The following is a 12,985-nucleotide window of genomic DNA, read 5'->3' as shown; positions in this document are numbered from 1 at the left end:
TTAAAGTGTCATCAAGGTTAGTCTCCTTTAATTCATCTTATGTGGTATTTTATGGCTTCCTGGATCTGAATATCTGAATGTTTTCTAGGTTAGGGAAGTTTTTAGCCATTATTCCTTTGATCAAGTTTACCCCCCCCCCTTCTTTCTTTCTCCCCCTCCTTTCCCTCTTCCCTATTTCTTCTTGCTCTCTTCTCCTTCTTCTTGTACTCCTAGGATTCCTATGATATGAACACCAGTCCACTTAATGGTGTCCCATACATTTGTTAATCTGTCTTCACCCTTTTTTCGCTTTTGCTTGGATGAATTCCACTGCCCTGTCTTCAGTGCATTGCTCTTTTCTTCTACTTGATCTAGTCTGTTGCTGAGCCACTGTATTAAAATTTTCAGGTTAGCTATTGTATTCTTCATCTCTTTAATTTGTATGTAGTACTTTTTAATGTTTTCTATTTCTTTGTTGAAATTCTCACTTTGTTCATATATTGCTCTTGTAACCTCAATGAGCAACTTTATGACTGCTATTTTAAACTCATTTAGGTAAATTAATTTACTGCTATTTCATTAAGACTGGTTTCTGGACATTATCTTGTTATTTTTTTAACATATTTTCCGTTTCCTTTTTTCATTTTTCTTGACTCCGTTAGTTTCTGCACATTAGATAAAATAGCCACCTCCTCCAGTCTTGACACAAACTATATCAGTCAGCCTAGCCCAAGCTCCTAGTCATCTCTCAAATCTCTATGATTGTCCTTGACACTGTTTTTGCTCCTAGTGGTTCCCAGAAGTTGAGAGTGTACCAGGACGCATCAGTATTTCAAAGGGAATGATCATATTCAGCACCTACATGTAGGTTTATCTGGAGCCAGACCCTCAGGCAGCAGCTAAGAAAATATACAGTCAAGTGCTCCTGGGGAGAAACTGGGAAATAGGCATTTTTGCCTGGTCTCTCTGCACTACTGCCATGAAGGGGTGCTCCTTCACCCATATAGAAACTGTTTATTTCTTATAATTCTCTATTATAAATACAAGCCTCACTGACTATCAGAGCAAAGTGATTTGGCTGCCTAAACCTTGGATGGCAGCTGTAAAAGTGGGGATACTAGCTGTGTGTACAGGCTTTTTTCAAGGTAGATACTGGCAACGTGGTTTTATTTTGGGGGTTAGCCAGAGGGAGATGATGTGGGAGGGGTCATTGTCTCTTGAGCTCTGGGAAGGATAACAGCAACTAAATGAACTAATTAGAAACCAGACCCTCATGAAAAGTATGTAGTTACTCCCCTTCCAGAGAAAGATTAGGAAATAGGCATTTTTGCCTGCTCACTCTCTACTGAGCCCTGAGGGCATAGCCATGGCAAGTATCATGGGCATACCTGTTGCTTCCTTGTCTGCTACAGGCCTGAGGGACTTGTAAATGCAAATCCAGTTGTCTATAAGAACCAGGTAACCTGGGGGCCTGTCTCTCAGGTGGCAGCAACAAAGGCTAAGCGCTAGAAGTGTGCAAGCTCCTTTCCAGAAGGATATTGGTGACCTGTTTTTATTGTCAAAGTGAACAAAAGGAAGAAGGTGGGGGAATGCCCTCTGGCTCTTTTGGGCTCCAGAGAGGGTCATAGCACCTAGATGCATGCAGTTTCAATGTGAATATTTTCTCAGTTGGCCAAATTATAGCAGTTACTTGGCTAGATTAGATTAGATTAGATTAGATTTCTCTCAGAGGAAATTATTTTGTGTGTAGCTCTGTGTGTACATTGGGTGTGTCCATGGGAGGAGGGGGGAAAATCTGAAGCCTCCTATGTCACCATCTTAGTCAAAAGTTCTCACCATTATGTTGAATTCAAAAACACAGTGAAGCCAGTATCCTGTTTCACAGCAATTATCAGGTACAAGGATTATTTCATGAGCAGTCAGATGGAAGAAGTGCAGAGGGCAAGACATGTGGGAAGAGGTGTGGAGTATGCATGACCTCCCTGGGCACACTGCTCCCAGCAACTCCACATCTTCACTAACCCAGAACTCTCTGTCGTACAGTCTCAGCTCTTTTTTCCTTTTTTTGATCAGGTGTTTACTGACCTGGGAGATGTTTATCTCTTAGTTCTCTGAATTTCATTTTCTGTACAACATTTTTCATTTCTGTAAAACATTTTTCACAGAATGTAAACATGATTTTTTTAACCAACCAAAAAATCCAATACTTAGAGCTAAGCAAAAGTCTTAGCTGCTCCATTTTTTTCTTTCAGGAAAAACAAAAAAGAATATAAACAACGTCATTTAAAACAAAATTCTCATTGGTGGCTATTAAACGGTTTCAGTTCACATTATATATTAATAGTTTTATAGTTAATTCTGGCAGATTAACTCATCAGAATACGATACAGAGCACTGAAGATTCATTCATCCCAATGTACTTCAAGGGGGCTTCAGAAATCTTTGCTTGGGGCCCTTTAAACTGCCTTGCAGCCTCATTGAAGCGATACAACAAAGACAGAAATGAAGGCACCAGAGAAGAAAATTCTCATTAGTGTTGAAAAAAATTTTTTGAGCATGGAAAGGTATAATTCCACGTATTGAAGAAACATTTTCAGATCTTTTATAAGTGATTCTATCTTTCCTAAATGTGTTCGTTTCTTTCTTAGCATTTGTCAAATGTATTTGAAATTCATTCAATCCACTTGGGCTGCGTTTTGAAAGTGGCTCATAGAAATTTAAACAGATAGTACTCATTAACATTAATGGACTTCCTAAGGCAAAATTCCCTCATACTAGGCTCAATATTAACCTCAGTATGAGATTAGATTTTACTAAGTATTTAGTGAATACTCAATTGTTTAAAAAATCTCAAATAATATTTCAATAACAGAATTCCAATTAACCATATAAAATCCAAGTGGCACAACTGCTAGATTTGAAGACTATATCCATAGTTTTGTGAAATCTCTAACCAGAATTGATGGATATATTTTTAACAATGCATTTCTTTTGTTTCAATGGGGTTTATAGGCACAGCACTTGTTGTCCAGTGGGACCACGTACATCTCCAGGATAATTACAACCTGGGAAGCTTCACATTCCAGGCAACCCTCCTCATGGATGGACGTATCATCTTTGGATACAAAGAAGTAAGTAATGTATTAATGATTTCCTTTCCCCTTGATCTTGACCTCTGTCTTTTTCTCCAAGTGTCAAAAAGGGACATTCTACAATCATGAACCTTAAATCATTTTCTCATGTCTTGGTTTCTTTTACTTCATACAAAAAATGTTTTTAATCTACTAGCACTGATTGTTAATCCTTTGGGTTTTGTTTTGTATTCTGCTATCACTGGCATTCTGACTGATGAATTCATAAAATTATTGGACAACTATATCGTGATGGTATTATCTAAGAAATGTCTCTAAGAAAAAATATTTCCAACTTGGAAGGATTTCTCTTCTACATCTGATTATTTATATTTACTTTTTGTTTTTGCCTTGTCAATTTCTGTGACATATTTTGACTCTAATTAAAAAAGTATTAGTGTATGAGAAAACATGTGTGGCTCAGTGACCCAATACCTAAAGCAAATCAGGAACCACAATCCCTTTGGCCAATGTTTATTTCAATGTGATAGGCAAAAATTTTAAAAAATATTTTATTTATTTATTCATGAGAGACACAGAGAGAGGCAGTGACATAGGCAGAAGGAGAAGCAGGCTTCCCAGAGGGAGCCTAATGTGGGACTTGATCCCAGGTCCCCGGGATCACAGGCTGAACTAAAGGCAGACGCTCAACTACTGGGTGCCCCTTGATAGGCAAAATTAATTAGTGTTATAGGTGGCAGAAAAAGTAATGGAATTTAAACTTATGGTTTGTTTCATTTTACCAAATTCACAAAGAATGGAAATTTACTAAATTATAGCCTTAAATTTACAGAATGTCTAAATTAGAATAATAACATGTTTAGTTTAAAAACTCTATTGACAATATAATAACAGCCTATTAGACAACCTGAACTTTTGAGGAAGAAAACAAATATAAGAATAAAATTCCAAGAATGGTAGATGTGATATTTTAGGCAGTCAATTGGTATGAAAGAAATTTTGACAATGTGAATGATGATTGGCATTACTAACCCATGGGTTAATGAGTATTTATAATAAAACAGACTCAGTATCTCATTTGAAGGGTTATTTTTGGTTAGCAAATGAATCCCTGACTATTAAAAGGATGTTGACAATTTAAAATGATTCACTTTGGTCAAGTCTTTTGAAATACATCTTTTCTATAAAGTGAGGGATAGTTATATTTCAATTAACTATGTCAGCTTTTGGAAATCTTACAATCATTTTAAATATTTCCACTCCTTTGAAGAATTCTTCTATGTGGAATTACTCACTTACTTGGGGCAAAAATATAAATAGAATATAATATAGAATCTGGTCTGCTCGGTGCTTCTTTATCCAGAGCTATGTTTTGATATCATAGCCCATCATATTCTTATGTCACCTTACTTGGCAGCTGGGGGAATATAGTTCAAAGGGACTCATTCATTTCTAGCTTTCATAATAGTCCAGTATAATCCTGGGACTGCAAAGTCATTATAGAATGTTAGTTTTCAGCTATTTTAACCAGCAATGGTGAAGTTTCTGGAGAGAAGTAGAGTCAGTAAGTCTAGAGTCTTAAATCTCACTAACTGTAGGCTATTTCAAAACAGAAGTTTGTGTTTTTATTGTGGTCTCTCTAGTCTTATTATCAAAGTCATCATCTTTATACTGTTCTCAGTGGATGTCTCACATTGCAGAGTAGCAGTTCATTTTTCTTATTCCTTCTTTGTAGTGGTTTGGTATTTTAAAAAAAAATGTCTTTATTTTAATTAAAGAGAAAGTTTCCACTATGGTTTTCCTGTCTTGTCATGGGGAATATTATACTGATAGACAATTCTAACACTTTCTTTATATTCCCAGACTATTATCTATTGAGCATTAGTCCTTCTGAACTCAGAGTTCTAAAGAAGTCATTACTGTATTATTTGCCTTATTGTTCTTTCTCTGTTCTGGTTAGAAAGCAGTTTTTGTAATTTCATACTCTATCTTAATTTTTTCCCAATGATTGTCATATGTTTTATTTTGCTGATGCAGATTCCTATTTGTAAAATTTGACACAATAAGGGTTCCCTGGCATTTAAGGAGAAAGCTAGAGGCTTCTGACAGTTCTAGAAAAACATTTATGATCACAATAGCATTAAAAAGTTAGTTTGCATAATGTATTATCCTTGGCAAAGCGCTTTCATATACAGTATAGTTTTCAATTCTTCAGCGATATCCTATATTCTTAATATTCATAAAGGCACTGGCACATGAAGGTATTTAATAACTGTATATGGCTTAATTATGGAATTAGATCATACAAAATTATCTTTATAGCTAAGCAGATTGTGTCAGAAAGGTTAAATGACATGCTTGAGGTCATGGAGCTAGTTAAGGACAAATCAAGGACTAAAGGCTCTAATTTGGTGATCCCAAGATACCTCAACATTACTTTTTTCTTTCTTGTTAGAGTTGTGTATAACAATTCACAACCCTATTTCTCATTTTTTAGAATAAATATTGGTTAATGTTTGGTGTTTAATAATCTTTTTATCTAACTCTAATATACTACACAATTATAATCTCATAAAATTCAAAGTATTCCTGGTTAAGTTATAGAGCTAGCAAAATCATAAGGACATAATAAAGAGTGTGATTTTGTTTTCCTGCCCAGGTTAAATTTACAGAACCAACATTATAGATAGGGAACTAAGTACAATTCTTCCTGTGCCAAGTTGCTTCTAACTGGCTAATGACAGCTTTGTTTTATTTTATTTTATGTGAGTGAGAAGAAAAAAGTCCGCAGTATACAGAAACTACCAATAGAGCACTTGGTTAAATTGTAGAATAAAAGTAGTAATACATTGAATAAACTTATTGACACAGATTTCATATTTACTTCCCTCAAGTGATTTATTCCAGTAGATAATTATGTTTCTTTTAGTAACTCTTAATGTGTCAAACTGCTCATCCACTCAGATACCTTCAAGTCCATCACGTTCCTCATATAGTCAGTTCTCCAACAGCATAATTTTTTGCAGTGTAAACAAGATCAATAATGGTCAATAAACTAGAACATACATTTGCACTTATAACAATCTTGCTTGTAACAAGATTGAGATAGGAAAGTACTACTGCTGTTTAAAATAAGAATAAATACAGATTTGTTTGTGTCATTCAGTGTTCCTTCACCAAAGTCCCAGTGTTCTTCTAACCATACTGGTGAGAGGAACGGTGGAGGCACAGATTCCTCTAAATAAATAAGTTCTCTCTCCTGAGGTTGTAGCTCTGTATTCTTGAACCAAAGTTTTAAAATTCCATTTTAGTTATGGTTCCCTATTATTACACAGCTATTTCTCTCAGTTCACTTCAAAGTTACAGTTTACTTAGGATGAAGTGAAAGCACAAAAAGCATATTGGTTTTTTTCTTAATTTTCTGTCAGATTACCCACCGTTTGCTTTAATGTATTTTCCAATTTCACAGTATCCATTTGTGTCCTGGACATAAGTTTATAGATTTAATTACCTGATAAAATTAACCATCTTGCCATCTATTTCCTAACTATATTAATAACAGTTCTTTTAAAGTTTATAGCTGATAACTAATATCTAGGTTTCCTGTGGATCTGTTTGTATCATCTGTCTTTTTCTTTTCCTCTAGATTTTCATTCATTGTTCACGTTTCTTTGCATGCCAGATAATTTTTGATCAAATGTTGGGCATTATTTACAAATTACTAAAAAGATACTTTGAGGCTGTGGTTGATATTTCCTTCCTCCAGTGAGGGTTTACTTTTTCTGTTTGGCAGGTAGGATGGAACAGGTTACTTTAATACTCTGAGGGCTAAGCTCATTCAAAGTTGAGCATCAGTCCTTATAAAAACTGGTGTATTACTGGTTAGCATTTACTCTTAGAAAGTAGTCTTTCATGAATCTCCACCCAAGCCCAGATTTTACTATAGGAGCTGTTGCCTTAATGGCCCTGAACTCCTGTTTCACCTCAGCTCCATGAGACTGAAATTCTGCTCAGTTTCTTAGTCTCTAAATCTTGCCTGTAAATTGCCAAATGCCTTGACAGGAAAGTGGTATTGCATTTACTTCTGTGATTTCCCTTCTCTGGAATCTTGGCTTTTCAAATCTTTGCTCTTTGATAGTGCCTGCTGCCTTCAACAGGTGCTTTCCATATGTTATTTATCTTTCCTGCTTGATCTCAGTAGGAGAATTGGTCTTTTACAAGTTTGTCTGCCATAACCAGAAATCCCTTCACTTTTAATAACCATCTCCTAATTTGGTACAATCTAGCATTTATTGAGCTCTTCATATATGCCATGCAGTGACCTAAGTGCTTAAAATTTATCTCATAATTCTCACCAAAAAGAAAAGAGGTAGTTGCTTTTATCATTCATAGGGAGAGAACCTGAAACACCCAGAAAGGTTCAGTAACTTTCCCAAAATTATTAAACAAAGATTTATCCAAGGGAGTATAACTCCGGTGCCTAAGGTCTCATAATCACTGTACCATACTGCCTCCCTCCAAACTTCTTCTTTTTTAAGATTTTATTTATTTATTCATGAGAGACATACAGAGAAATGGAGAGACATAGGCAAAGGGAGAAGCGGGCTCTATGCAAGAAGCCTGATGTGGGACTCCCATCTCAGGACCGTGGAATCACAACTCAAGCCAAAGGCAGACTCTCATTTACTGAGGCACCCAGGTGCCCCCCAAACTTCTTTTTCAAGAAATAACTAAACTTGGAGCACCAGAATGGTACATTCAGGTACATTAAGCATCTGACTCAGTTTTGGCTCAGGTTGTGATCTCAGAATCCTGATCTCAGTGTTATGATATTGAGCCCCTGTTGAACCCTGTGTCAGGCATAGTGCTCAGCATGGAGTCTGCTTAATTTTTTCTCTACCTCTTTCTCCCCCACCTGACCCTCATTGTCTCTCTCTCATGCATTCTCAATGTCTCATAAATAAATAAATAAATAAATAAATCTTAAAAAGAAAGAAAAGAAAAAAAGAAAAGAAAAGAAAGAAAAGAAAAGAAAAGAAAAAAAGAAAAAAGAAAAGAAAAGAAAAGAAAAGAAGTAAAGAAAAGAAGTAAGAAAAGAAATGACTAAACTGCTTCACTCCAATATTCTGGAAAGTCTTTCCTGGCTAGTCATTATTATACTGTAACTCTACCCCCTTGAGAGCACAGGTAAGAGTGATTTGCCTTTCCATATCATTTATCTTATTTATTTTATTAATCTTTTAAAAAATGGAAAGAGGCTGTACACAGGTAAAAATAAATAAATAAAAATAAAATATGCACCCTGCTTTAGACAATGGAATTTGGAAAATCACTTTCCCATTTCCTATTCTGTTAATATCCAGCTGTGACCTAGAACCCATATTCTTTTTATTATTTTTAGTTACTATAGAATAATGATGCTTGTTTGCTCGATTACAGTAGATAGAGACCTAAAATTTGGGACCATGCATAATGTTACAAGGAACATACCTATTCACAGATTTCATTCCAAAACATTAGGGATTTGAAATCAGGTTTCTTACAATCCTGATGCTGTCTTTCCTAGTATACCAATAATTTATTGCATTATTTCTCCTAATATATGTTGCATTAATTGTTACTTCAGATACAAAGTAGGGGAGGATGTGATTCTTTTTGTTTCTCTTGCTAAATGGTTATTTTCTTTTAACCAGCTCATGAGAGGGACAGGCTAGTCATCAATTTCAGACAATGCAATTTAATAAGTCATGTAATCCTTCTATAGGTCAGCAGGGGGAAATCACAGAGAATGTATACCCTACCTGGGAGTCAGCCTATTCCATCCATTTTTTTGGTTGAATACCTTACCATCTCCTTCAGCAAATTTTAGAGGAGGTCGGTATAGACGAACCTTATTGTTTATTAAGTAAAATCACTTTCTAATCTATTTTACCATTTAAGTATTTAAACTTGGGCAGCCCCAGTTGCTCAGAGGTTTAGCGCCACCTTCAGCCCAGGGCGTGATCCTGGAGACCTGGGATCGAGTCCCACGTAGGGCTCCCTGCATGGAGCTTGCTTCTCCCTCTACCTGTGTCTCTGCCTCTCTCCCTCTTTCTCCGTGTCTCTCATGAATAAATAAATAAATCTTAAAAAAAGTATTTAAACTTAGTATACCTTAGTGTGACATCCACTGTTTCTATGTAAGAATGCATAGTTAATAAATCACCATTGCCAATTTGGTGTAGGTTTAAACGGCACCCTTAATGCATTTTTAAAAATTCTTTTAAGACTATTTCTTTTATTTAAACTGTAATGATTCTTCATTCATGGTGATCCTCCTAGAAGTATTGAAAGATGAACACTTGCTGAGCTTGTGGAATTTATGGAAAAAATAATTCAAGAGAATAAGAGAAAGCCAAGAAAAACTGAGCAATGAACCATTTGCCATTGATACGAAGTTATTTGCCTTTATGGCCGTTGCTCGGTGTGTGAGAATGTTGAACATGTGTTTATATAATATATATGCATCCAAAAACCTTTATAGTTGTGCCAGTAGAATTACATATATACATAGATAATACTTGTATATGTGAAATATATACCTATACATTATATATTCATATATTTTTATATTTTTATTCAAATAAAATTTATTTCATAAATTTATGATACAAGGTTGAGAGAACCCTGATGACATAAAATGCTAATTATAAACTCTCAAGAAATCATTCTAAAAAAGCTGTAGACACTAATGATTTTACATTATAGTTTCTTTATTTTAAATACACGAAATATAAAATAGTGTCTGCATGCCTTTAGGATCTAATTCATTTGCATTTGTGGATGTATTTTATTTTTGTAGTTATGTCACATATAAAAGCTCCTGATGTTTTCATTTCTTTTTACTTTCCACAGTTTAAGAAAATGACGAATTGAACCGTTTTCCCTTTATAATGTTCTAATAACAAATGCCATGGGTAGAAAGAAAAAAAGAGAAAGAAAGAAAGAAGGAAAGAAAGGAAAGAAGAAAGAAAGAAAGAAAGAAAGAAAGAAAGAAAGAAAGAAAGAAAGAAAGAAAGAAAGAAAGAAAGAAAGGGCTACCTAGAATAAATAATTTCAGAAACAGAAACTTGGGAGCACCTGGATGGCTCAGTTGATTAAGTGCCCAACTCCTGATTTCAGCTCAGGTCATGATCTCAGAGTCCTGGGATTGAGCTGGGCTCCATGCTCAGTGTGGAGTCTGCTTGAGGGCTCTCTCTCCCTCTGCCCCTCCCCCCACTTATTTACTTAAAGTAAATCTTTAAAAGAAAGAAAGAGAGAGGGGGAGAAGCTTGTTCTAATGCTGGCTCTGTCCCTAGCTGTTATGTTGTCTTGGCAATGTATTTGATCTTTATGGGTACACTTTCTCCTTGAAACCCTTCTTCCCTCTCACTCCTAAGATGTCATTGGGAAGTTTCTCTTGCCCCAATCAGGCCACATCCCGTTTCCCTGTTCTGATGTTCCGTGACCAAAGAGCTCTTTTGTCTTTCCCTGAGGTCAAAGGCTTGTGCATTCTTCATGTCTTTCCAAGCCCAAGGAGTTTCTGAATCTCCTCTCTTTTCCCCTTATGTTTTTATTCTCAGCTGTAGGCCCAGATAAAGTTCCCACCATAGTTTTACTGTCTTGAGCCGAGTTCTCCAGACAGACATCAGCCTCATTATTTTATATGAAGCTCCAACTCTAGTTGTTAATTCAGTGGGGGGAAATCTTTAAATTAGAAGTCACACTGGTGTGTGTGTGTGTGTGTGTGTGTGTGTGTGTGTTTGTAGAATGGATATGTTGCCAACATTTAGATATCAGAGGGTTTTATTTATTTTTAAAGATTTTATTTATTTATTCATGAGAGACACAAAGAGAAGGAGAAAGAGACAGAGAGAGAGAGAGAGAGAGGCAGAGACACAGGCAGAGGGAGCAGCAAACTCCATGCAGGGAGCCTGACGCAGGACTTGATCCCGGGACTCCAGGATCACACCCTGGGCTGAAGACAGGCACTAAACCTCTGAGCCACCCAGGGATCCCCCAGAGGGTTTTAAATAAAAATACAGATTTGCATTGCCCCTTGAGAAATCAGAAACCTTTGATCACTTGATCTACATTTCTACATAGCAACAGTTGGCTGGGAAGCGTACTCAGGGTATATCCCCTCCAATTTCTCCCACAGCAATTTCTTCTTTCTTACCTCAGGCTAGCATTGGTTTATGTAGAGATCAAGTCTGAAAACCCTCTTTTAATATAGAGGCTGTCCTTACTTATCAACTTTATGTTGTTATCTGCTTCCAGATTTTCTATAATGTGTGATTATTGGAGATGGGGATGGAGGGATGTTAAGTACATACCTTTGGCTTATGGCTTTAGCTCCTTCTTTGCTTTCATACCATCAAGTGCTCAATATCTGGCATATGAAATAAAGTTCAGTAACTGTACGCTAAAAAGAGATTACAATAATTGTGCAAAATGTTAGCAATATTCAGGAAAGCAAATGGATTTTTATATTGTCAAATTTAATTGAAAGCCTTTCTGTTGGAATGCAGTTTTCAGAGAATTAAGCACTAATACTGAAGACTTTATGTGTTGCTTTGATAGTAATAAAGGAAAGCATGACTCCTTATAATTGGATGCCCTACTGAGTAACACAGAAGCCAGATCCAACATTTAAAGATGATGAGGTAGGAAGTTGAAGGTTGAATGCAGGTGAAAATGGATAAAATAGTAAGCTTTGGGTTTTCTTAAATGTCTATATATTAACCTACTTGACATTATGTTGCTGATTAACAAGTGAACAAAAGTGAGTTTAGAGTAATTCTTCTCCAGTGATAGGCATGTGATTCATACTTTGGAACACACACTACACAATCAAGCCCTTGCTGAGATGCTGTGTCGCCTATTAGGTAGATAGCTAGGTCCATAATGGAAACAAATGCATGTTTTGGCGAGGTTTGCAGTGCAGAAGAGAGAGGAAAAGAAAGTTCCATTACCTCTAACTCAAGCAGCATGCTGTTATCTCCCTGTTTTAGAGACAGACGTAAAACTTCACGTTTTATGTGTTGTGTTGGGCCCTTGAGTCCTGGAGAATGACACCACAGCATGCAAGAGAGAGCAGCTTTTGTCTCTGAATCTTCCCCCAAAGACCAGTGTGCTGTGCCCTACCTTGGCCCTTCCTTAATATTTTTTCCTGCCTTAATTTCGCCTGTTTATTGCAACTCCTTTCTGCATCTGTACTTCATTTGCTTCACCATATCATTTACAGAAAAACTTATACCTACTTAAATAATAAATGTATCTGTGTCCTGTAAAATGGAATGAAAATTAAAACACCTAATAATGGGGCACCTGGGTGATGACTCAGTCAGTTAAACGCCTGCCCTCGGCTCAGGTCATGATCCTGCAGTCCTGGGATCAAGTACCATGTTGGGCTCCCTGCTCAGTGGGAGTCTGCTTCTCCGTCTCCCTCTGCCCTCCCCCACCCTCATTCGTGCTGTCTCCATCTCTCTCTCAAATAAATAAATAAAATCTTTAAAGAAAAATTAATAAATAAAAATAAAACATCTAAAAAAATAATTTATAAATGCCTGCGTAAGCTGAAATGGAAGCATATTTTAGCTGGCGCTAATGTTCCTTTTCTATAACTATCCTTTGGAATGAATGTAATTGTAAAACTCATTTTTCAGAAATTTGTGATTCAATACAAATCATATAGAGGCCGAATGAAAATTTAGCCTTGCTTCAATCATAAAAAGGCAACTATTATAGGCACTTGAAAATAATGAAGCTACGTTTCTTTCTTTAAAAAAAAAAAAAAAAAAGCCTCTATGTTTTAGAATTGGTACTGCTTCAGAATGGCTTCCTGAAAATGCCAGGAACTAACTTAGGAAATATTTTGAGAATGTGAATTTGTA

The 12,985-nt window shown here is 36.1% G+C and overlaps 1 protein-coding gene across 5 annotated transcripts in view; it reads left to right on the top strand.

The window, feature by feature from the left end:
• PLXDC2 (plexin domain containing 2) overlaps positions 1-12,985 on the top strand; it is a 510,869-nt gene that overhangs the window by 368,971 nt on the left and 128,913 nt on the right. For all 5 annotated transcript variants that reach the window (XM_025464029.3, XM_049097150.1, XM_025464027.3 and 2 more), the window contains one exon: positions 2,992-3,110. In XM_025464029.3, the coding sequence (XP_025319814.1) occupies positions 2,992-3,110 (119 nt within the window). The remainder of the gene's footprint in view (positions 1-2,991; positions 3,111-12,985) is intronic.

This window comes from Canis lupus, chromosome 2 (genome assembly GCF_003254725.2).
Source record: "Canis lupus dingo isolate Sandy chromosome 2, ASM325472v2, whole genome shotgun sequence".
Taxonomy (NCBI): Eukaryota; Metazoa; Chordata; class Mammalia; order Carnivora; family Canidae; genus Canis; species Canis lupus.
Note: the sequence above shows the minus strand (reverse complement) of the source record. Positions and strands in the feature narration are given on the sequence as shown.